This window comes from Hippocampus guttulatus, chromosome 1 (genome assembly GCF_054856545.1).
Source record: "Hippocampus guttulatus isolate MCC_2025c chromosome 1, RoL_Hgut_1.0, whole genome shotgun sequence".
Lineage (NCBI taxonomy): Eukaryota > Metazoa > Chordata > Actinopteri > Syngnathiformes > Syngnathidae > Hippocampus > Hippocampus guttulatus.
The window spans coordinates 24,684,392-24,709,713 of NC_141261.1; the positions used below are offsets into that span (position 1 = coordinate 24,684,392).

Genomic DNA, 25,322 nt, shown 5'->3' on the forward strand with positions numbered 1-25,322 from the left:
GATTGGTACCTAGTAGTTCATATTGCAGTGCAACCCAAAACATAAAAAGTTCTCATTTTCAACTCAAGTCAGTGGTAGTCAATCCTTTTCAGACACAGAGACATACTTAGCGAATACTGGTGTCGATTGTTTACATACAATATGAAAGGGTCTTTTAAATGTCAAAATATGAACAAGAACTGTCTAAATACCAATTCGAACTGAAACAGAAAGTGTATTGGTCGATACGTGTGAAGCAAACACATGAATTTCAGCTCCTTGTTGAGAACAGCAAGTTGTGCAAGATGTACTGAAACATTGAGAAGACACGTGTGTTCCGAAGTTTATTCAAAGCCAATGAAGGTGATGCGTAAAGTTTATAATACCCGATCAGACCAAAGCAATGTACTTTTTAAAGTCCGATTTCTGCAGCAGCCCAACTTCTTGCCGCTAGGGGGAGTCACCGTGCTAGGAATGTGCACACTGGATGGCTCCCATCGACGCCCCTCATCTTCTCCGGACCCGTTGACGGATTGGCGATGGCAGCCACCGAGAAAAATCGGACGAATTACTCCAATGTTGATCTGTGAGGCGTTAAGAGCAAACGCTGACCGTTTTTCTTGACACGAAGGAAGACTCCTGACAAGCTCGTCTGTGACTTTGCTGTCTCCGTCACAGTCAAGTCTGCTGCTGCTGTCTGTCGGCCTGCCAGTCAGTCACTCGCTCGAATCTCAAAACTTGAAACCGACACACGGCACACAGCAGCGGGCGCAAGAAAAGGTAGGCTTTTTGCTCTACATAAGTTATTGCCTCGTTGATAAGGCATACCACGGGGTGGGGTGGTGGTTTCGTGACGCCGCTGCAAGATCGGCTTGTGTTTACCGTTTTATCTATCAATGTGTCAGATAGGCGCGCACCCATCAACAGAAGTGAACACGTTCCGGCATGGCACAACGTAATTGCAAGCTGTAGCGAGTGTTTCTAGGGCTTGGAGTGGAGCACAAGAAGCTGCCTGCCAAGCCTGCTACTTGGCCTGAGGCTCCAGAGGCAACTTTCATCACCGTCGCCTTGTCTGCCAGCCTGCCTGCCACCCATCCCTCACGTAACTTGTTGAATGTGGCCTTTATGTGACTAAGTAATGACAGCTCGTTGCGCGGCCGGTGAGAGATTTAAAATGATCCCACGCAGAACCTTCCCAGTATTGTTTTGGATTAGTTGGCAGTGCGGCTGATTAAGATGAGAAAAGAAGAAAGTGCAGAGCCGTATTGAGCAATGAAAGCAGAAAAGTAAGCCCATGCATAATCAACCGCTCTTTCTTCTTGTGGCTAAAAGCAGTCTCAAGTTCCAAAATACTACATGTTTATATATGAGCCACACGCGCCAGAACTAAATGCATTTTTTTGCTGCAGTGTCGTGTGCCCAGCTTTCTCACAAGGGCAGTTTTATGCGCAGGCAAAGAGGCATGGAAAAGAAGACCTTTCCCTTTGAGCTCACAGATTTGCAGTAATTACAGAATCACTTCCATATGTGGCGCTCTGGCTGCCTTCTCACTGCCCCCGCCACCCCTCTTTCTCCCTCTCTCCCCTTCTCTTCCTTCTTACGTTTGCGTTTTCCCTTTATTCCTTACTTTTGCTACTTTTATTTCGTTTGGCTTCTCTGCATGCGCTGTGAGCATTTGGGGGTGGGGGGAGGGGGTCAAACCACAGTTTAAACAAAGTTTGTGGTAATCAGAACGTCCTGGCATTTTTGGCAAACGACCACTGTTTTGGGGTGATTAAATTAACCACGTTGGCAAAAATATGCTTGCACCCTTGTTGAAAGAGCGAGGCGAGCTAACTAGCAAGCGAGGCAAGACGCGGACACTCGTGCAGAGGGGAAACGCTGAAAATAGGGAAATATGACAAAGGAGGAAAAGGCAAAGAATGGGAGCTCGAGAAGAATTTGCGAGGCAGGAGTAGAGCGTGAACGAGGAAAACGGGGCGGAGGGGAAGGGGGGGGGGCTGGAGTAATGCTTTTTGACAGAGGTGGGTTCAAGATGGGTTCACGGTGACATCATGGCTGATTTTGGAACAAAGTATAGACAGGAGAGACGTTCACCTTTCATTGGACACACATGTTGGGGAACAGGCGAGAGTGCTCATTTGCTGGCACGCACACTGGTAGCTGTGTCCGCAACCTCTGAATGCACCCCAAAATTATGCGTGCGAGCACACGCGCAAACCCTGTCCTGCTGCACCCCCTGCAGTTCCACTGTACTAAAAGAGGCACTTTCTTCCATGCCCTGTGCTGGTTTGTTTTTGCTCCAACAATACATTGTGGTGGAAACCTGTGCTGGCCCTGGGCGCCTGCTTACTTTGCTGCTTTGCTCTGAGTAAATCATTTTCCGGTGTGTACTTCAAGGTAGCTGCACTAAAAATGAGCAGAGTTTGCCAGGCGGCATGAATGAGCTCCTTCATTTCTGCGGATGTGTGTTTCATTCTGCAAGCAAGCAAGTGTTGGTAAGTGTTCAGAGGTGAGCCGGGTGCGCTGGCTCTCCTTGGCCTGCCCAGCCTTTCTCACGGCACGTCCAAAGTTGACACGACATCAATCTGAACACGGGGAAACAGTGATGTCGATGCAGGCATCGTGTTACTGGTTGGTGTAAAGCTGCCGCCACAGACGCCCGCTCCATGCTCGCCACCACCACCGCCAATCCCATCAGCCCCCACTCGCTCTAAAATGTATGCCTCCGTCAATCCCGCCTTTGCTTTGGCTCCCTGTGCCATTTCGCACGGCTCTCTCTCATCGTCTTTTTCGACCCTTTTCTCCGTAAAACCACCGGACCTGACTTCCTCCCTTTCTTGCCTCCTCTGTCATCACTCTTTGCTCTTTCCTCTTCTGCCTTTGCTCCTTTCCCTCTGCCAGCAAACCCCAAGGCCTCGGCCGCGTTGCTCCGTGAATGCAAATATGTTGAATCTTAAGTGGAAACACACTACCGGCTCTTATGAATATTTCATACCTTCATAAACACATCCAGAGGAGCTGCAGAGCTTGGCGCCTAAGAACGCCCGCGTTTGCCGGATGACTTCCTGGGAGGAATCGAGCTCTCCGCAGTCAACTATGAGCTGTGCGAGTGTGTTCGTGTTCGGTTTGATGTCAGGGCGGCACGTTGTGATGTCACTGGTTGAAGTTAATGACACACGAATGGCGAGGGCAAAAGGCCATGTTTCCAGTGGTGCCCAGAGAGAGAGATAGCAGCCCGATCTGTCTTCATTATCCGCCATTCTGCAGGCTCCCAGACACAATGATCATAAATCTCTGCCTGAAGCACACTTCACTGACACTGAAACACAAACACTAGTAACCTCTGACCCTCTCTTCGCTACTGCCTGCGCACACTCATCCATGCTGCAGACACCAAGGCGCATTCAAGTGCCTGCTGTACACACACGCACGCACACATCTGCCTCCCTCTGTCACAACTGAAGAAGGGCCAGGGCACAGCCCGCACACTGACACCATCCTCGTGTACTTGATTGCACGTTCAGTCACTTCTGTATGCTTTCAGTCAGCGCGATGCTATCGCACTGACTCAAAATTCACATCACTCTAACGACTAATACAGTTAGTCTTTAAAAGTCCCATGGAGGTATTTACCTTCTTGTTTCGCATTACGCAATTGCTGATTTAGCACTGCTATATAAACAGTTAAGGGATTTATTTTAGCTTCAGTGGCCTCATAAGCAACACATGAATCAAATGTAAACGAGATAAGGATCTGGGGAGGTGCCTTTTGCAGAGTAGCTAAGATGGGCGCTTCCTGAATATTAGCTTTCTGAAAAAAGAGAAAAAGAAAAGCAGCAGCGCCTCTGACTGCTTTTTCAGTCATTTATGGATAGGAGCATATGTACTGTACATAAAAAAACATAGGGGCATACATTAGTCCAGTATTTCCCAACATTCATTGAGCCAAGCCTCTCTGACCTTCGAACAATCTGAGTGAACAAACAACGTCATAAGAAGTATACGTGGACAGAATGGATGATCTTGTCCCAATTTACTCACAAATGTACTTCGTTCAGTGGGAAAAGTGAGCGGCATCCAAATCAGATGTATCTTTTTCATATAACTGTGAGCTCTGAGAGAATGTTATGAGGGGACAGTATCACTGAGGGGCATCTTTTTCCATGAGGCTTTACAGCAAGTCATGCATGCATGAATTGATCATTTTTAAAAAGCTCCGCATTTCATACTACTCACTCACAAGAATTAGAATGAGTTGTTTGTAGACCATTGGCAATTCAAGTGCAATACAGTACGGTAAAGTTTTTTTTTTTCACAACTCTCACAATTTCCATCATTTCCATCCCAGCCAAATGGCAACCCACTGGAGGTTTAGCTTGAACAGTTTAAATGAAATGTAACACACATGTAGTGGCATGCTGAAATAATGTGAACGATTTCACGATACCTGCTCACTTAACTCATTCACTCCCAAAGACGTTTTTAAACGTCTTTTCAAACTTGGTCTAGAACTGGCTGGAACTGAATGAGTTAAAGAGCTACAAAATCTGCAACATAAAATTTGTACAGCAAAAGCACCATGGACCAACTACGTAGTCACACACCTGAATTGTCTCACTTTTACTTGGATAGGTTGCTATCTTGCAGGTTTTGTTCCATTTCCATCGGCTCCATCTGACACGCAACAGTTGACAATCATTTTGAGTGTCAGGCATTTTTTTGGGGTTCGTCTATCAGTGAGGATGCAGAATGCGACTGCAACACTTACAGTACTCGGCCCCCCTTTTCCTACCGGGCGCAAATCTAGTGCAGTCTTTTCTTTCTTTTGGTATTTTGCTAGACTTTGTGCCAGTAGAATTGGGCATCATGGGGGTTTTGCGCATTCGTGCGCCGTTGTGGAATGGAAGTAGATTTTTCCCAGCCAATCCGCACGCTCTCTCATTTGCATCAAAATCAGGGCGATCGAAGCGCAAACCCGAGTACGCAATGTCTTACATTGCGGAAACAACTGAAGAAAAAATATACCCAACTTGGGGATCATATCCAGGCCCCTGGCTTGGAAGCACAGAGCATTATCCGCTGAGTGTGAGTGTGAGCATGAGTGTGACCGTGAGTGTGAGTGTGTGTGTGTGTGTGTGTGTGTGTGTGTGTGTGTGTGTGTGTGTTGCGGTAGCGAAGACGCTGTGGATGTCCCCTCCCCATCCCCCCTCCCCACAATAGAGACGGGGCTGCTTTTAAAATATTCTCTTAAGATGGTGACAATTACAATCCATTCAATAAATGCTTCAGAGTGATTGTCCCACACTAGTGTCATATTTCTGATTGAAATACATTACATCCACCACACACATCGGTGGAGCGCCAATTTTCTGCCTGCGTCTCGATCGAATACATCAAATTAGACCTGCTTTTTGCCAGCTTAAAATCTGGTTGACTTTTTGTAACCACATTTGCAGATGCGCTGGGTTGTAAGGCAGCAAGACCCAGTGAAGCGTAGCGTGTCTACCAAATTCATAAACATGCCCAACCAACCCATAGTCCCTGCATGAAAATGAGGATCTGCCCGCCTTTATGTTAAGCGCAGACTCATTTTTGTCATCAAATTATCAGGTGCATTGGGGACGAGGCTGCTTCGTGCACTGGCACGCCCAGATCAACATAACACAATGCCAAACATTCTAAACTAGACTTGCGCTGGCATGAAAACAAAGCACAAGCGCCAGTCTACCAAAATAGGGCCCACTGTGTTTATACTGTACAAATATATGTACTGTGTTTGAGTGGGAGGTGCCTGAACATATTCGACTTCCAATGAGTTGTTTGACGCGTCTTTATATTCTATTCGAAAGCTGTGTTGATCTTAAATCCAAAGTGCTGCAGCTACTGGGATCTGTTTGTCATTAAAGTGCTCTACAAAGCCGAATTTCAGCGACAAGCTGGGCGAGACCCCTTCGCCTGTGTGTTGAAAACGTACTTGACGGATTGATAATGCCGGTGTCAGCAAACACTCAGATTCCAAATGATAAATCTAAACGTCCATGACAGCGAACGGGCTAAAGAAACATTTCTAATCCTCCGCCGCAACTGCTGATGGTAAAGGCCCAAGACAGATTCAACAGACATGGCAGCACAAACACCCTGAAATCTGATTGGACAAAAAAGTCCAATATCTGCATTCACTGACTGGAAGCTGTGCAGCCGAGAGATTCTACAAGATGAACAGATTAGGCTGTTGGGAATATAGGGTATACTGTTTCATGGAAAATGTATGATCATTTCGGTTGTAAATGTTACGTCAGTGCTTCTGATGGCGTTTAGGCCGGCAGAGATGGCCTTGCTATCCCTGACCACTCACCAGTGACATTGTCAAGAGTCCACAGGCTAGCATTCCTTGGCTACAAAACAAGTTGCTAGGTTGCATAGTTGTTGCTGAGCCAGCCAGGTTTTCCAGCCAAGTCATTTAACAATCAAAAGGCCCTTTTCAATGGGTAAAGACGTTTGTAGTGATATATTTGTTTGTTTATTGAACATAAAACATATACAGTAATAATTTGACAGAAAATAAGGTAGATAAAATAGTAAAAAGAAAGAAATCAGTCTTCATTCAACACAGTTATTATGTTCAAGGGAGGAGGAAGAAGTAAAAAACGTATTTCTAGTCCTACCCCGTTATGTGTTTATATCTAATAAATCATTTTTATATCAATCAGAGAAGAAAAAAAGTAAGAAGAAAGAAGTCTCCATTAAGACTCATACTTTACCCTTAACCGTGATATTTTTACAACTTTTGGTTTGTATCGGGATTATATACATCCACACCCTGGCACTCTTGTGTCAATTTTCTCTTGTATTCATAATGGATATTTCAATACCTTTCTCTATTTATCAACTTAGTTCTGATTTATCATTATATTTAATGTTTTGAATTTATCATTTTAACTCTGATTGATGTAGGTTGTTTGTACTATTTTTTTGAATTTGTTTTTGAACTCAGCAAGCGATTAACTCATTTTCAGGTCCGTTTCGAGATTATTCCACAGATTAACACCTTTGATAGATACACTTCTTTGCTTGATGTTTGTTCTTGTTCTGAGTTTTTTGAATAGGTTGGTACCTCTTAAATCATAGCTGCTTTCTCGAATTTCGAAAAACATCTGAATGTTTTGGCAGAGCAGGTTATTGTGTGCTTTGTACATGAATTGGGCGATTTTAAAGTCAACCAGGTCATAAAATTTCATCGTATTTAATTTGATAAATAGTGGATTTGTGGGTTCCGTATATTTTGATCTATTAATAATTCGAATTGCATTTTTTTGTAGTTTTAGAATAGGGAGTGTGTTTGTTTTGCAGGCATTTCCCCATATTTCCACACAGTAGGTCATATATGGTAATAATAATGAAGACGTGATGCAGCATCCTCATCGTGGCTGCGTCCCTGTGTCCATCCGAAGGCATCATTTTATGTTTCGTCAGCTATGTGGCATTATTCCCTGACTCACTTTTCAATGTTTTTGGAAAACAAGAACATACACAATTTTTGGGACACACGGTGGTATTTTGTATTGCGTCCTTTTCCTTTTGCTCACTTGTTCACCCATCTGGTTGAAGGTTTTGCTAAATATCAATTAACAAAATACCAACGTGTGTTCTAAAAATGTTTTTTTTCTTGTCTTCCAAAAACATTGAAAAATGACTTGAGCAATGATGCTATGTGGAAAATAAATAATGGAAATGCCAGAATGGCATTCCCTTTCCTCACAGAAATGCAAAGCAAGCAAAACACATACTGTATTTCACTTTGAGTTGTCTTTCAGCATTTTGGTTGTGAATGGTGGTGGCTGCGTTCTCATCGCGCTTGACAGTGTCAAGAAGAATGCTTTTTTTTTTTTTAAACATTGGCTTGCACTCTGGGGAAAATTTGACCTGTGCTCACTAAAGGTTCCTGTTGAGGTGCCAGTTAAGGTGTGTCCTCTCCTCCTAGTTGTGAGGTGAGTGCTCCTCATAAGCAAAACAAGTTGAGAAACATTACATTCAGAAAAGCAAAGCACACGCCCAGAACCACAAACACATAAACCGATGTGAAACATATGATCTCATATGGCTAAGAGGGGCACGCTCAGGGGCACACCCAAAGTTGTCGCTACTGCACTCTGCCATGCTACACAACTTCCCCTGAAGTCGCCATGCCGCCGTTTCACTTGAAGCCGCTCATTTTGGCAAACGCCACCTCAAGCTTGAAGGCATCTTCAACGACACAAGCTTTGGCAGGATGTGGACAGATGTTGTATATCCCCCAAAATGCTTTGAAAGCCATATTCTGGCTTCAATTTATCCTCAATTAGAGCAGAATGCTTTGGGTTCTACTTCCCCATTATGTTTCTTTAGTGTTGTGTCGCATCTGTACTTCTCTGGTCTTGAGAGTTATGATTTGGGGAAACTATCATCTTGCCACAATGAAAGCAGGTAGGCGTGAATTGTGCCTTGCGTTTTGATGAAAGGAATCACTCTGGGCAGGAGTCAAAACCTCTTAAACGCCATCTGGGTGAGATCAAAATGGGACAAAGGCAGATCACTGGTGGTGCTTCCGACACTGTCGCATCCTGTTCACGAGCTGCAAATTCATTAATTGTGATGCTTATTGACAGCACGGCCCTCCTTTTCACCATGCACAAATTGTTAGTTGGTAAACAACTCTGTAGCCGAGCAGATGAACTCAACCAAAAGCTCAGCCAAGAGACAAAGAAGAGAGAGAATTAAAAACAGAAACTCTCTGGGCCCCTTTTTTCTCCCTGCTGGCATTTTGTGGCATGTGAAAAAATGTGCTGTACGGTATATTTCAAGTGTTGGGTCACATGACCAAGGACGGCGTTATGAATCAGACAGTCTAATTATTTCCTCGCGAGTGAGAGAGTGAGTGTTTGAGGAGAGGAGTGAAAGAGTGATTTTGAAGGAGGAGGAGAAAGTCCAAAGAGAGAGAGAGAGAGAGCGAGAGAGAGAGGTTGGCTGCTGCCCTGCTGGTGCTGTCAGAAGGACTCTGATGAACGTGCACACATCTTGTCTCCCTTTTTTTTTCCTCCAGGCAAGCTGGGCTCATCAGACCCTTCCCTCAAATCATTCATCCGCCAGCCTGCCTCGCTCGCACCGGAATTGGTGAGTCCACACGCAAAAAGTTTCTCAAGTCTGAAATGTGTTTAATTTTCTTTTCCCTCAGCCTGCGTTTGTTAGCAGCAAGATTTTTTTAATTTATTTATTTATTTATTTTTGCAGCAGTCGGTCTTGAATTGAAGACAGAGCTAGTTTTGCACTTGCCTCAATCAAACTTGATCATGAACAAACGCTAAAACATAATCCTCACACACATTTCTTTGATTAGGCTAATATGGACGAGACAGCACATTCATATGAAAATGTGTGCCTGCATGTTGCTCCATGCACACATGTGCTTATTAGTGGCTGTTACCCAGCGCCCGCGGAGCGCTTTATTATTAGCATATGTGCGCGTGTTGCTGTGTACACGCCTGCATGTGTTTGATGTCTACTCACCAGAGGAGTCACCAGTCCTTGACGTTTTTTATTATAACGAACATGCTGGAAACTTGGAGAAGCCCAGTATTGTTTTCCACCTTTTTAGTAGCACAGGCTATTTCCTGTGGAGTGAGTTGTATTGCGCATAGCACAGCTCTTAGCTGACATGGAGAGCATTTCATTGTGCTCCCATAGTTGGTGGCCTGTCAGTGAATGGTATCTCCCAATTGCCTCGGTTAACAGGTTCCACTTGTTACCGGCGTGCGTATCGGAGAGATCCGACGGCTGATGTCACGGCATGTTTCTACTTGTTTCACGTGTCCGTGTAGCTTTTGTGCTGTGTTGTCGTATTGCAGTGGTGGCTCACCAGCACCGCACCTGCCATTCTGCAGTTTTATCTCCCCTGGCAGGCCTGAAGCAAGAGTGAGGGATCGTTGAGAAAAAAAAGAGAGAGAGAAAAAGTCACAACGAGTCCAGTTGGATGCAGAAATGCATTTGGTTTATTTATTCATACGTGCAAATTGGCGGCGGCTCGTGTGACTGTATTGGCCGCCATTCTTGACCTCCGAGCAGGGAGTTGTTGATACCTGCAGGTTTCCGCTCTCTCCGGCTATCAAGACCTGGCGGACGGTAGCCTAGACAGGTGTGTCTTTTGTGGGGAGGGGACGTGCAGGGGCGTTATCTTTCCGCCACAGCACTATATTTAACAAGGAAGCAATTTGAAAGTCATTCCCTATGGTTATATTTGCAGGAGTCTTTGTGTCTATTTGCATGCTCTGAGCATTTATGAAGAAATCTGTTAGCACTTGCTTGTGTGTTTTGCGTGCGTTTGTTTGGGCCCGCCTTGTGTTGCTGTGGTGCCCGGGGCTCCAATCAGACATGGAAGTTGTCTTCATACAGAGGAAAAGTTGTTTTCTCTCTGAGCTGAGGAATACAAACACCTCCATACTCTCTGGCTCTCGGAAAAAGGAGAGGCCGTTTCTTCTTCTTCTTCTTGTTTTCCTTGCGCGATTTTCTGCCGCTCTGGTTGTATTTATGTATTGGATTCCCTCATCTGTGTTTTCCTGTTGTGGTGTGTGCATGTTCTTGTTTTGCTGGACCCGAAGTTGGCGTGTGCGCTTTGTACACCAAAGTCCTCTACCACATCATGGAAAGAGAAAATTGTGAGGATGACTTCATCTTTGAAGAAAGTGTTTGATGTGTGGCTGAGTTCAAACTCTTTCCATAATCCTCTCCGCTCTGCAACTCAAGCTGGTCCGTTTAGCAGCATACAAAAGACAATGGAAAAAGCAATTAGGGGTGAAACTAGCGACTATTTTGATAATCAGCTAATTTGTCGATTAATCAACGAATCAGTTAAAAATGTTTTCGTTATTCAAAAATAGGAGCTTATTCCAAATTGACAGTGCAGAAAATGAACAAATGTAAATTAATTAGGACTCAGTTATTGGTTTGGACCGTCACATGTCCGAAAATGTTGATCATTGTAAGTCAAAGCACGTGTTTGCAAATGTCCCATTTAGACACTCGAACAAAAATAATCAATCGTCTTTCGTGGAGGACTGCCAAAATCGGAGATGTGCCGTTGAAAGGCCGAAATTCTGAGGATTTGGACCCTTGGAAATGAAATGAGGTCTCCAAACGATGAATCACTTATCAAAATGATAGATTAATTTGGTCTTTCATGAGATGTGGATTAGTCGTTGCAGCTTTAGAAGTGCAAGCAAGATGTGCGGCGGATCCATCTAAATGTCATGCAATCGATCTTTTGAATTGACTCTTTTAAATGTATCAGCTCTAGACAATTCTGTGCAGTTGTATACAACTTAATCTCCTGGAATCGATTTTTTTGAATTGACTGTTTTTAAATGCATTCCTTTGTATTTTGGGTTTGTGTGTAAGTCCCATTTGCACTCCTGGGTACAAGCTGTTCTTTCAATGTCGAATAAGTGCGTCCGAGTGCTACTTTGCTGCATTGTTGCATGTAAGCAAATACGTGTTTGTGTGATGCCAAGCGCAGGCAGATGTCAAACTAGTTTGAGGCGATGGAATGCAGGTGTGTTTGGACACACCAAGTCATCTGTCACTGAGTGTCTGTCTTGGAGCCATTAGAGACACACTTGTTGAAAGACGCCAAGTTGTCAGCTCAGCATCCACCAGTAATGTGTTTCCACAGACAAAGTGTCGCCGGCACCGGCGACCAGATCGCATAATGCTCACACGAGGTCACTTCAGAGTTGCCGTTTTGCCCCCGACAAAAAAAGAATTGTTTGACTGACGAAGTAATATGACTTCACCTTCACTCAGAACATGGGACCGAGCCCAGCATGTTTCCAGTCACTTCCTCTTCAAAGCTATGGAACGTAAATCACGTGATGTTGACAATTAGATGACTGTGTGCCTGAAAGACGCGCTGAGCTTTCTGTTGAAAAATGAGGAAGAGTGGGCAAGTCCGAGGTTTTCAAAAAAAACATCTGCCAAGGTTTTCCTGCCAGGATACAAGGTACTTTTCAGTTATCTTGAGGATGTGAAGCCATCTGTTCCACTTTGACACATTTTTATCTGAAAGAAAACCCCCCACAAATGCTCTAAAAATTGCACCTTGTAGACTTTTATAGAGTTCAGGATACTCCAAGAAAACCTGTGAAGTCAGTCAAGCGCGCTGGCAGACACATGAAAACCTACAAGTATCCTCAACTCGCTCATGGCAGGAAGGGGAGAGTGACAAAGGCTGAAATTCAGTCTCCAATTTCCACTAAAATAAATAAATAACAAATGTACTTTTAACTCCATTCCAAAGTCGCACATAATTACTGTAACAATGACACACTTCCTGAGCCTGGATTGTGATCTCATACTACAAACACACGGCTTTGTGTGACTATACCACCTGTGGCCTGTGGGTCAAAAGAGGTTGGCGCCCACAGGTTTTCTCAATGAATTGCTCCTTATGTGAAATTGTTGGATGCCATTGAGGCAAAATAAGGGGCACACATTAGTATCGGTGCTGCACCGACATATTTTGTTGCGATCTATCTCACACCGGTGTACATTTTGTGGAGCGTTCACACGTAAAAATCTGCTTACTAAAGAGAAGCGTGTTAACCCCGGTGCAGCCCCTCTTGCGTTCACACGGCAGTTTCTGCGGCCGTGCAATACGATAGTACGGAATAATACAGGAATAAAACATGCACATTCGTAAAGTGTGCTTCCTTTTCCCCGCCTTGTTTGTGACATATCGATAAACCATGGTTTATACTTCTCCGGACAAATCAACGCTGTGGTCTATCAGACACCGTAAAAGGATGAGAGAGAGGAAGGAAAGATGACGGAAGTACAATAGAGCACGAAAGCAACACATTCAATACCCATATGTAATCAACTCTTCTCATGCGTAGCGATTCTACCCCTATAGCATTCACACGTCCTATTTTATATCGGTGCTGTCTCGCAAACTAGCATTTACTCCGGAGTAAATTTTTAAACCACCTCCTGAGCAGAGTTAAATTTGCTTTTTAAGCTATTTTCAGGGGCTACACCGGTATAACTTTGTACGTGTGAATGCTCTACGGGGGGCAGCCTCGGTGCTACAACGGAGTAAAATTTGCCGTGTGAACACCCCTATAGATGCGCTGCGTTGGCTTCAAGGTCTCGACTTGTTGGTGCTCTGAAGAACATGAACGACGTGAAATCCCCGCAGAGCTCTGCCTTGCAGGCACAACTCTGTGCCGCACTAGTTAACTCAGTACACGGCTGGACCCAACGGACGGAGCTTCTCCCATCCCTTTCCAAGCAGCAGTTTCTAGAGCGCTTCTCCTAATTAGGCCTGTGGGGGAGCCGGACTTGAGCTCCGATGGCTTTGTGCGAGAGTTGGGGTGCACCTCGGACCGGTTGCCAGCCTTTTGCAAGGCACAAATGTCCGTTCACAGTCACATTCCTACTTCTGGACAATTATGACAAGTTATAATCCTTTGACCTGCCATGCCATTCCAAAAAGATTCCTAATTGAGTGTTCATTTGCTCAACCTTGTGTGAAGGAAATTGAGTCAACACTATGGGTACAACAAGGGTTATTTTTGACGAGGATGGTGAAGAATTAAACCATTCAAGTGTTGATGACGCTCAACATTGCATAGGAACATTGCAAAAACTCTCATCTACGGCTAGGCAACCGGCATGGTTTCTTCGCCTGAAATTCTCTCAAAGTTATCAGTCACTTTGTAGTACACATGACATTCCCACCCCTGACTGGAGTGGAGGGCAACAATATTGAATACATACACCTTGACAACAGAGAGAGCTTTGTACACTTTTTCATGAAGGCAGGGCACGTTTCTAATTGCTCTTACATGCAGTGTTGTACAAACCGCAAAGTCAGAAGGCACTCATCTTATTAGTGTTTGATGACCATGGTGGAGGCCAACCCTCCTTTTGCCGTTGCTCATCTTGCAGTTCTTTGAATTTTTGGCCGCAACCAAAAGTGCTCGGAACAAAAAGAGTGCATTGTTGGCTGAAAGTACGCCCGGTCTTGTTAAGCCACCGCTAAATGACTGGCTTGATTCATTTGCTACATGCAGCATTTGGTCTTGATCGTTTCTGTGGATAATCTCAAGTGGAATGAGCCGTGCCACACTGGCGTGCACTATGAGGTCGGACATTCTGCCCCAGTGTTTCTGTCCCGGTTAGAGATGGAAAGTCCCCGCAGTAGCCTGGAACCCTCCCATGGCCGGCCTCGGCGCTCCTCCTCGCCTGCCTGGCCGCCTCCTGCCTCCTGTGTGCCCCCCAGGCTCAGGGGAAGTGGGGAGGGCCTCTGTGCCCATTTGGCCCTGGCTAACGGGGATGAGGGGAATTTGGAGTGACCTCATCCCCCTTATACACCCAGACCCAGTGGTGAAATGAGCCTACCACAGGACCCTGTAATAAAACACAAACGACCCTTTAAAAAGCTTCTCAGCTGATGTGGCTCATTAAAAAACACTGGCGCCATCTTTTTGCGTTTTATCAATTCTTTACTGTGTTATTTTCAAAGGCCGCCTCTCCGCTCCCTGCTTCTTTTCATGACTGCAATACTGGATGAATAGATGGATCAAAAAACTATTGTTTACTCCTGTGAGAATGCAAAAGCCTCAATCCTACTCGCATCTCTCAACACCGTCAGATTTTGCTGCCTTTGAAGAGTGCATGAGGCACCTACCCAAATGGGACAAACATATCATGCGCACACTTTGGATTATCCGTCCCACACTGCACGTCTTCTCCCATTTTCGGCCATCTTTTTGCAGGTTTGCTCATAATGGGACCCACAGACCGACAGGAACCCAGCACGAGCTGTTTTGTTGCAGTGACGGATGAAGAAGGGGGTGTGGCATGGCCATAGGATCCTGATTATGGGGGGCTGCAGAGGGAAATGGGGAAAACAAAAGGAAAAGAAAGATGGAAGTATGGCTATGTTGGCAGGATGAGGGCAGAAGGGGGGTGCCTATCGAGGGCTGCTCCTTCCTGAAAAGTGGTCACCGGAGCCTGCTCGGGCCCTGGATGCACATGTGGAACAGTTTACTGTAATGGAACTCTAAATTAGTGGTGGTTTGAAGCTGCCTGCAGCAGTAGGGTGTAATTAACTGGCTCTGTTGAAAGAGACACAGCGAGTGGATTGAGCCAGAGCTCTGGAAAAGATGCAAGGGTGAGAGTTGCGTGTGTGTGTGTGTGTGTGTGTGTGTTTTAACACATGTAGGGGTTTTTTTTCCTTTCCACGTGCTTGATTGCATGTGTATGAACTATGTATTTCAGACTTTGTGGTACATATAAGTGTCTCGGAAAGCTCTCAGCCTGTTTTCTCATCAAGACATGGCGCCACCTCACAGTGCCCCCTAATGCCCAGATTTTGCCACTATTCATCTGTTGCTCGTTTTACGATCACCGTTTTCACGTCATGCGTTCACCACTTACCGGTATGTCTTCTCAAGCCCTTAGCGACCCATCTTCAACCTTGTTTGCCAGAATTTTCCTAAAATTCACAACCCACAGACGTACCAAATTCTTTGGTCTGTTGTCTTTCAAACCCACATTTGTAAAAACAAGCTCATCACACCACTCACTCATAAAGTCACGCTCGTTGAGCGGTCTGCGAAAACATTCAAAAAAATGGGGTGGCTTTACTTGGTCCTGTATTAACAATCAACGGCAGTGCATGACTGCTTCCTTGTCTGTGCCTACTGTGCGGCATCTGAGTGACGAGTGGGCTGTGGGAGATTTGAGCCCAACGGACTTTGTGGGGTGCGAGCCTTACCTCAACACAAGCTTGTTGGAAGTGACAGCAGCAGTTAACAATCAGTGGATCTCATTTTCTCCCCCCACGGACCCCGTGTCTGGGCCTCTGGTCTAGAGGCGAGCGGGAGGCAGGCTGCTGTGCTAGGCTGGCAGCAGGAACAGAGGGGCTCTTTATAGCAGAGCTCTGCTGATTTCAATCATATGGCATCGGCTGGAATCAGAGCACAAGTCTGGAAGCCCTTCAATACGAAAGGAACAAGAGTGCTCTCTCTTTTTCTCTCTTCTCCCCTCCACCCCCACCTCCTGCTTTTCTGTTATAACTTTTTCCTAACATCTCTCTTATCTGGTTTCCTCTCACCCAGTCCCAATTTTCTCTGGATTTTCCTCCGGTGCACTCTTCTTCTTGCACGCTATTATATCTTTTGGTTGCTCGCTGTCCTCTCCCTCAGTGGCCCCTGCCCCTTCTTCCTTCTTTTTCTCATACCTGTTCAGATCAAGTTTGCACATCCATCTGCGTTTAGAACTGTGGATTAACTTTTCGCCGTGAGCGAGCATGGATCAGGATCTGGTAGTTGGACGTGAGGTTCAACATCTTTGTGGTCTCAACAGAAATCACTTACATATCATGTTCATGCCACTCAGATGGATTTGTCCTTGTGTTTCATGCTCTGATATAAGAAATAAAAAGTTTGTCTTTTCTTCCACAGAAACTGGATGTTTGCACTCAAGAGGAGTTTGTTGTTCCCCCACTAAACAAGAGGCCCCCATCCTTACCCATCCAGTCTCCCACATCCTCAGAGCCTTCGAGAGAAGACAAAAGTTTCACGGAGATTTCCACGGGTGACTGCTGAGTGCCTTGCCATCCGCCAGTGGGCCTGCTGGTGTGTTTTTGCCATGGCTACCAACAGGGAACAGCAGGTGGGCCACATGAGAGGTTTCCCACCTGCTGTCTACCCCTTCGCCTTCAACTCCATGAGAAGCCACTCTCCCTTTGACTTGCTGGCCAACAGTAGCCTTTTCGGGAGATTTGGTGCCGACCTGCCCAAAGAGATGGCTGCGCTCTGTAAGTTCTTCCCACGCACGCACGCACACACACACACAGAGATAAAGTGCGCGCATATATATATATATATATATATATATATATATAAAAAATATATCTTCTTCTTTTCCTTTCAGTGAATCATTTGCCTCCATCTAACCCTGTTTTGTGCATCCTCTTCTCTCACCCCAGCTACCTTCATGTCCTCTTTCACTACATCCATAAACCTCCTCTTTCGTCTTCCTCTCGGCCTCCTGCCTGGCAGTTCAAGACTCAGCATCCTTCTCCCAAGATATTCACTCTCTCTCCTCTGGACATGTCCAAATCATCTCAGTCTGGCCTCTCTGACTTTATCTCCAAAACCTCAAACATGAGTTATCCCTCTGATGTACTCATTCCTGATCCTATCCAACCTGGTCACTCGCAAAGAGAACCTCAACATCTTCATCTCTGCTTCGTCCAGCTCTGCCTCCTGTCTTTTCTTCAGTGGCACTGTCTCCAGTCCAAACAGCATGGCTGGTCTCACCACAGTTTTATACACCTTTCCTTTCAGCTGAGCTGAAACTCTTCTATCGCACATCACACCTGACAACCTTTCTCCAGGCGTTCCAGCCTGCCTGTTCACGCTTCTTCACCTCTTTTCCACACCCTCCATTGCTCTGGACAGTTGAGCCCAAGTACTTAAAATCCTCCATCTTTTTTATTGCTTCTCCCTGTAACCATACTCTTGTACTTGGGTCCCTCTCATTCACACACACACACACACACACACACACACACACACACATACGTGTTTTGGTGCATTTTCAGGACGTCCGTTTGTTCACCCGACATATGGGTACATGCCTTTCCCGTGGTCCTACAGGCTCCAAAAAAATATGGTAACCATGAAAAAAAATCAGGAAGACCCCCATCTATTCAGATTTTGGCTAGGACGTAATTTTTTTTTGATTTATGACAAAACTACTACATATGAGGACATTGACAGGTTTTTGTGCATTATGGAGACAGTCACCTCAAACACACTGCCATTTCATGTTTTTGTGAATTTTGAGCCCCCTAGATACACATCATTTTCAAGTATATATGACTTATGAAGACCAGCTAAGTCAAGTCAAGTCAAGTCAACAGTATTTATAGAGCACTTTCAAACAGCCATCGCTGCATACAAAGTGCTGTACATGGAGCAATTTAACATGCACAATAAACAGTAAGACAAAGACAAAAGTAAGAGTAAAGTGTGTAATTTTTAGATTGACTCCTGTTACATACCAACAGTATATGTTAGGCACATGTGTCCAATTGTCATGCTCGGGCACGGGGAGAACTCTACAAAGGAAGGAAGCCCAGATTCAAACTATCAATTGCTGAACTATGAGGCGAATGTGCCAAACAGTCGTTGATATTCACGGTAATAATACAAGACAGTAAAACTAAGCTGTGAAGAAGAAGAGACAGTTAAATATGTGGTCAGTCCACTTTCTTATTTTTTAATTGCTGACAAATATGAAATTATGAACACAGAAAACATGCCACCTCCTCTCCATGACACAAGGCAGTGCAATAGATGAGGGTTGTTTGAACTGAAGAAGATTATGTCAAAATGTGAATACTGTGATGAAGAATTTTTAATAAATGTGGCCATATATTGTGCCATGTGTGTAGCAACTTCTTCTTTAGCTACCTGTTAGACAAAAGCAACTTTTCAAAAAGTATTGAAATTCTTGAAATAGGATGAATTCAAATGTTTTAGGGTTTTTCTGAAATATCACCTCAAACCTAATAAGCCTATCTTTTGTGAGAAGTTTGTATATTGTACGTACGTTTATATACAGCAGGGGTGTCCAAAGTCGGTCCTCGAGGGCCGCTGTCTTTTTGTTTTCCAGCTCTCCCAGGATGTTCTAATGCTGCATCAGAGCTGACTGTTGAACTGATCATCTGAATCAGGTGTGATGCAGCCGCGAGAGCTGGAAAACAGGCACGACAGTTGCCCTCCCGGCCCAGATCGGGACATGCCTGATATACAGTATACCTTACATGTTCGTACATCTCCAAGGATTTTCCAATTTGCTCTTGAAGCTCATGAAACAATAAATGTGAAACACAGTATTCAACAACAAATATGAAATCCGTAATTGACCATCCCACCCTAAATGCACCATTGCTATTGCTATAGTTAACTTGAACTGAAATGTACCCAGGCGTGCTCGCATTTCAATGGACTATCTATTCATTTCCCTTTTTAATGCAGTTATCCTGTTGTGGATGTAGTTTTTGATGGACACCCAGTCTCTGTCTTTCAGAGCTACTAGCTCTGCGTGGAGACAGGACTCACAGCTCGTTTTACCTGGAACGTTATGGCTTGTTATGAAATCAAACATATGTCTCTCAACAGCCTTCACTTCATCATCTGTCCACGTACGTCTCTTATTCCCACCTGTAAAAGAAGGCATTATGTATTAAAAATGGCATTGCAAATGTTAAAAATGCAAAATAAGATATTCCAGGAAATAATGAGAATTTTGAAAAAAATGCTCTTTAACCTTGCTTTTCATTGGAGCACTTTGACTTTTTGTTCATCAAAAGTACTTCAACTTCAATTAAGATATGTTAATTTTTGCCATTTTTGTTTAACTTTAACTGGTGTTTTTGTTGTCCCGTGTGATTGAGAAGGAAGTGTCGTCCACGTTCTCTAACTGGGTTGGAGCAGAAATGTTTTCCAGGGTTGCGACAAAACTGTCGTCAGTGTTGTCAAAGGTGGTTGAAGCAGAAGTGCCTTCCATGTTGTCCGATGTAGATGGCGCATATGCATGGCTTGGGTTCCCAGAAGTGTCAGAGCTTGAGCCTTTGAAAAATTATACAAAAATAGTTGAATGTGGCTTTTCACCATTGCTTTCTTATATGTGCCAAATCGTCTCCTAATTTCTCAATTTTCTTTCGGCTGTCGAGGCCTAATGTGTTTTCAACCTGCACATTTTGCATCTTTCAACACCATTTTCAAATACTGTAGTAAATTGTTTCTAATTCATACATAGTTGTGCATAAAGACTGAGATTATCAGGCACCAATTTACTCTGTCTTATGTCATAACTTGAGGACATTACCATTTTCTGTGTAAGTGAGAATCGCTTTTTCTTGATTAAGGTCAGCATTGGTTTCTTTGCTCAAATCGTCATCGCTCGTGGTTACTTCGTCTGGTTGGGTTAAAAAAAAGAAGAAAAAACAGACAGGACAAAATGCTTTTGTTTCAGGGTAAACACAGAATGTTAGATGTTTTAAAAATGATATTTAAACAACATCAAAATATTCAGCATTCTTCGTTCTGACCAGTTAATAAATGAAGAAACATTATTTCTCATTGAACATTGCTCACAGGAGAGTTTGGGAATAACGTACCACACTATAGAAAGTTTAACTCTGTTCAGCTCTGTGGAACAGCAATATGGGGACATTCAGACACAGCCTCTCCAGAGTTAGGTTAAGACAAAAGTCATGTCACCTGAAACACACTCAGGTTTTTCAGGTCTAAAGAAATATGAGGACATGACGACTGAAATCATGGAGAGTCCATGTTTCTGATTTATAACTTCTCCTGTGTTTGTCAAAGAAAGCTGTAAACTCAAAACTGGTATATAATGATAAGACGTAGTAACCTGTTGTAAGGATGAAGTGGATCTCTCATTCCATTCTTGGTCTCCAGAAGGTTCAGTCAGGTACCCGTCACTTGGTGTCTGCAACATAACAACATTACGGTGTCAAAATATTCAGCATTCTTCATTCTGACCAGTTAAGAAATGAATAAACATTATTTCTCATTGAACATCGCTCACAGGAGGGTTTGGGATTAATATACCACACTGTAGAAAGTTAACACCGTTCAGTTCTGTGGAACAGCAATATGGGGACATTCGAACACAGGCTCTCCAGAGTTAGGTTAAGACAAAAGTCATGTCACCTGAAACACACTCAGGTTTTTCAGGTCTAAAGAAATATGAGGACATGACGACTGAAATCATGGAGAGGCCATGTTTCTGATTTATAACTTCTCCTGCGTTTGTCAAAGAAAGCTGTAAACTCAAAACTCGTATATAATGATAAAACGTAGTAACCTGTTGTAAGGATGAAGTGGATCTCTCACTCCCTTCTTGGTCTCCAGAAGGTTCAGTCAGATCCCGTCACTTGGTATCTGCAACATAACAACATTACGGTGTCAAAATATTCAGCATTCTTCATTCTGACCAGTTAAGAAATGAATAAACATTATTTCTCATTGAACATTGCTCACAGGAGAGTTTGGGATTAATATACCACACTGTAGAAAGTTAACACTGTTCAGTTCTGTGGAACAGCAATATGGGGACATTCGAACACAGGCTCTCCAGAGTTAGGTTAAGACAAGTCATGTCACCTGAAACACACTCAGGTCTTTCAGGTCTAAAGAAATATGAGGACATGACGACTGAAATCATGGAGAGTCCATGTTTCTGATTTATAACTTCTCCTGTGTTTGTCAAAGAAAGCTGTAAACTCAAAACTGATATACACTGATAAAATGCAATGACCTGTTGTAAGGATGAAGTAAATCTTCCACTCTTTTCTTGATCTTCAGAAGGTTTCATCAGGATCCGAACACCTGGTGTCTGCAACATAGCAGCATTGCAGTGTCAGAAATATTCAAATTTATTCATCCTAATTAGTTAATAAATTAATAAACATTGTTTTTCATTGAACATCGCTCACAGGAGGGTTTGGGATTAATATACCACACTATAGAAGGTTAACACTGTTCAGCTCTGTGTAACAGCAATATGGGGACATTCGAACACAGGCTCTCCAGAGTTAGGTCCAGACAAAAGTCATGTCACCTGAAACACACTCAGGTTTTTCAGGTCTAAAGAAATATGAGGACATGACGACTGAAATCATGACGAGTCCATGTTTCTGATTTATAACTTCTCCTGTGTTTGTCAAAGAAAGCTGAAAACTCAAACCTGGTATGTAATGATAAGACGTAGTAACCTGTTGTAAGGATGAAGTGAATCTCTCATTCCATTCTTGGTCTCCAGAAGGTTCAGTCAGGTACCCGTCACTTGGTGTCTGCAACATAACAACATTACGGTGTCAAAATATTCAGCATTCTTCATTCTGACCAGTTAAGAAATGAATAAACATTATCTCTCATTGAACATAGCTCACAGGAGAGTTTGGGATTAATATACCACACTGTAGAAAGTTAACACTGTTCAGTTCTGTGGAACAGCAATATGGGGACATTCAAACACAGGCTCTTCAGAGTTAGGTTAAGACAAAAGTCATGTCACCTGAAACACACTCAGGTTTTTCAGGTCTAAAGAAATATGAGGACATGACGACTGAAATCATGGCGAGTCCATGTTTCTGATTTATAACTTCTCCTGTGTTTGTCAAAGAAAGCTGAAAACTCAAACCTAGTATATCATGATAAGAAGTAGTAACCTGTTGTAAGGAAGAAGTGGATCTCTCATTCCATTCTTGGTCTCCAGAGGGTTCAGTCAGGTACCTGTCACTTGGCGTCTGCAACATAACATTACGGTGTCAAAATATTCAGCATTCTTCATTCTGACCAGTTAAGAAATGAATAAACATTATTTCTCATTGAACATTGCTCACAGGAGAGTTTGGGATTAATATACCACACTATAGAAAGTTAACACTGTTCAGTTCCGTGGAACAGCAATATGGGGACATTCTAAAACAGGCTCTCCAGAGTTAGGTTAAGACAAAAGTCATGTCACCTGAAACACACTCAGGTTTTTCAGGTCTAAAGAAATATGAGGACATGACGACTGAAATCATGGCGAGTCCATGTTTCTGATTTATAACTTCTCCTGTGTTTGTCAAAGAAAGCTGAAAACTCAAACCTAGTATATCATGATAAGAAGTAGTAACCTGTTGTAAGGAAGAAGTGGATCTCTCATTCCATTCTTGGTCTCCAGAAGGTTCAGTCAGGTACCTGTCACTTGGCGTCTGCAACATAACATTACGGTGTCAAAATATTCAGCATTCTTCATTCTGACCAGTTAAGAAATGAATAAACATTATTTCTCATTGAACATTGCTCACAGGAGAGTTTGGGATTAATATACCACACTATAGAAAGTTAACACTGTTCAGTTCTGTGGAACAGCAATATGGGGACATTTGAACACAGGTTCTCCAGAGTTAGGTCCAGACAAAAGTCATGTCACCCGAAACACACTGAGGTTTTTCAGGTCTAAAGAAATGTGAGGACATGACGACTGAAATCATGGAGAGTCCATGTTTCTGATTTATAACTTCTCCTTTGTTTGTCAAAGAAAGCTGTAAACTCAAAACTGGTATATAATGATAAAATGCAATGACCTGTTGTAAGGATGAAGTGGATCTCCCAATCCTTTCTTGATCTTCAGAAGGTTTCATCGGGATCCGAACACCTGGTGTCTGCAACATAGCAACAGTGCAGTGTCAGAAATATTCAAATTTATTCATCCTAATTAGTTAATAAATTAATAAACATTGTTTTTCATTGAACATCGCTCACAGGAGGGTTTGGGATTAATATACCACACTATAGAAAACTAACACTGTTCAGTTCCGTGGAACAGCAATATGGGGACATTCTAAAACAGGCTCTCCAGAGTTAGGTCCAGACAAAAGTCATGTCACCTGAAACACACTCAGGTTTTTCAGGTCTAAAGAAATATGAGGACATGACGACTGAAATCATGGAGAGTCCACGTTTCTGATTTATAACTTCTCCTGCGTTTGTCAAAGAAAGCTGTAAACTCAAAACTGGTATATAATGATAAGACGTAGTAACCTGTTGTAAGGATGAAGCGGATCTCTCACTCCCTTCTTGGTCTCCAGAAGGTTCAGTCAGGATCCCGTCACTTGGTATCTGCAACATAACAACATTACGGTGTCAAAATATTCAGCATTCTTCATTCTGACCAGTTAAGAAATGAATAAACATTATTTCTCATTGAACATTGCTCACAGGAGAGTTTGGGATTAATGTACCACACTATAGAAAGTTAACACTGTTCAGCTCTGTGGAACAGCAATATGGGGACATTCAGACACAACCTCTCCAGAGTTAGGTTAAGACAAGTCATGTCACCTGAAACACACTCAGGTTTTTCAGGTCTAAAGAAATATGAGGACATGACGACTGAAATCATGGAGAGGCCACATTTCTGATTTATAACTTCTCCTGCGTTTGTCAAAGAAAGCTGTAAACTCAAAACTGGTATATAATGATAAGACGTAGTAACCTGTTGTAAGGATGAAGCGGATCTCTCACTCCCTTCTTGGTCTCCAGAAGGTTCAGTCAGGATCCCGTCACTTGGTATCTGCAACATAACAACATTACGGTGTCAAAATATTCAGCATTCTTCATTCTGACCAATTAAGAAATGAATAAACATTATTTCTCATTGAACATAGCTCACAGGAGAGTTTGGGATTATAATACCACACTGTAGAAAGTTAACACTGTTCAGTTCTGTGGAACAGCAATATGGGGACATTCGAACACAGGCTCTCCAGAGTTAGGTTAAGATAAAAGTCATGTCACCTGAAACACACTGAGGTTTTTCAGGTCTAAAGAAATATGAGGACATGACGACTGAAATCATGGAGAGTCCATGTTTCTGATTTATAACTTCTCCTGCGTTTGTCAAAGAAAGCTGTAAACTCAAAACTGGTATATAATGATAAAACGTAGTAACCTGTTGTAAGGATGAAGTGGATCTCTCACTCCCTTCTTGGTGTCCAGAAGGTTCAGTCAGGATCCCGTCACTTGGTATCTGCAACATAACAACATTACGGTGTCAAAATATTCAGCATTCTTCATTCTGACCAGTTAAGAAATGAATAAACATTATTTCTCATTGAACATTGCTCACAGGAGAGTTTGGGATTAATGTACCACACTATAGAAAGTTAACACTGTTCAGCTCTGTGGAACAGCAATACGGGGACATTCAGACACAACCTCTCCAGAGTTAGGTTAAGACAAGTCATGTCACCTGAAACACACTCAGGTTTTTCAGGTCTAAAGAAATATGAGGACATGACGACTGAAATCATGGAGAGGCCACATTTCTGATTTATAACTTCTCCTGCGTTTGTCAAAGAAAGCTGTAAACTCAAAACTGGTATATAATGATAAGACGTAGTAACCTGTTGTAAGGATGAAGCGGATCTCTCACTCCCTTCTTGGTCTCCAGAAGGTTCAGTCAGGATCCCGTCACTTGGTATCTGCAACATAACAACATTACGGTGTCAAAATATTCAGCATTCTTCATTCTGACCAATTAAGAAATGAATAAACATTATTTCTCATTGAACATAGCTCACAGGAGAGTTTGGGATTATAATACCACACTGTAGAAAGTTAACACTGTTCAGTTCTGTGGAACAGCAATATGGGGACATTCGAACACAGGCTCTCCAGAGTTAGGTTAAGATAAAAGTCATGTCACCT

At 43.3% G+C, this 25,322-nt stretch overlaps 1 protein-coding gene and 3 long non-coding RNA genes across 5 annotated transcripts in view; 1 reads left to right on the plus strand and 3 right to left on the minus strand.

Moving 5' to 3' along the window:
* Window positions 1-310: 310 nt before the first annotated feature.
* LOC147211105 (uncharacterized) lies at window positions 311-10,126 on the minus strand. Its single transcript, XR_015102049.1, has 3 exons — window positions 10,022-10,126; window positions 9,526-9,919; window positions 311-563 (listed from the first exon to the last, which is right to left on the minus strand). It is a non-coding gene; the product is annotated as an uncharacterized LOC147211105 (long non-coding RNA).
* rarga (retinoic acid receptor gamma a) overlaps window positions 504-25,322 on the plus strand; it is a 63,686-nt gene continuing 38,867 nt past the window's right edge. Inside the window, exons 1-3 of the mRNA XM_086122035.1 lie at window positions 504-759; window positions 9,062-9,132; window positions 16,482-16,837. Of these exons, the coding sequence (XP_085978161.1) occupies window positions 16,669-16,837 (169 nt within the window). The 5' untranslated portion in view covers window positions 504-759; window positions 9,062-9,132; window positions 16,482-16,668. The remainder of the gene's footprint in view (window positions 760-9,061; window positions 9,133-16,481; window positions 16,838-25,322) is intronic.
* Window positions 18,280-20,239, minus strand: LOC147211107 (uncharacterized). 2 transcript variants are annotated; one of them, XR_015102039.1, is made up of 3 exons: window positions 19,921-20,239; window positions 19,360-19,661; window positions 18,280-19,253 (listed from the first exon to the last, which is right to left on the minus strand). It is a non-coding gene; the product is annotated as an uncharacterized LOC147211107 (long non-coding RNA). The 2 variants fall into 2 exon arrangements; XR_015102041.1 differs by having other exon boundaries at window positions 19,452-19,661; window positions 19,921-20,233.
* LOC147211108 (uncharacterized) lies at window positions 21,379-22,372 on the minus strand. The gene is made up of 3 exons (XR_015100761.1): window positions 22,292-22,372; window positions 21,836-21,913; window positions 21,379-21,456 (listed from the first exon to the last, which is right to left on the minus strand). It is a non-coding gene; the product is annotated as an uncharacterized LOC147211108 (long non-coding RNA).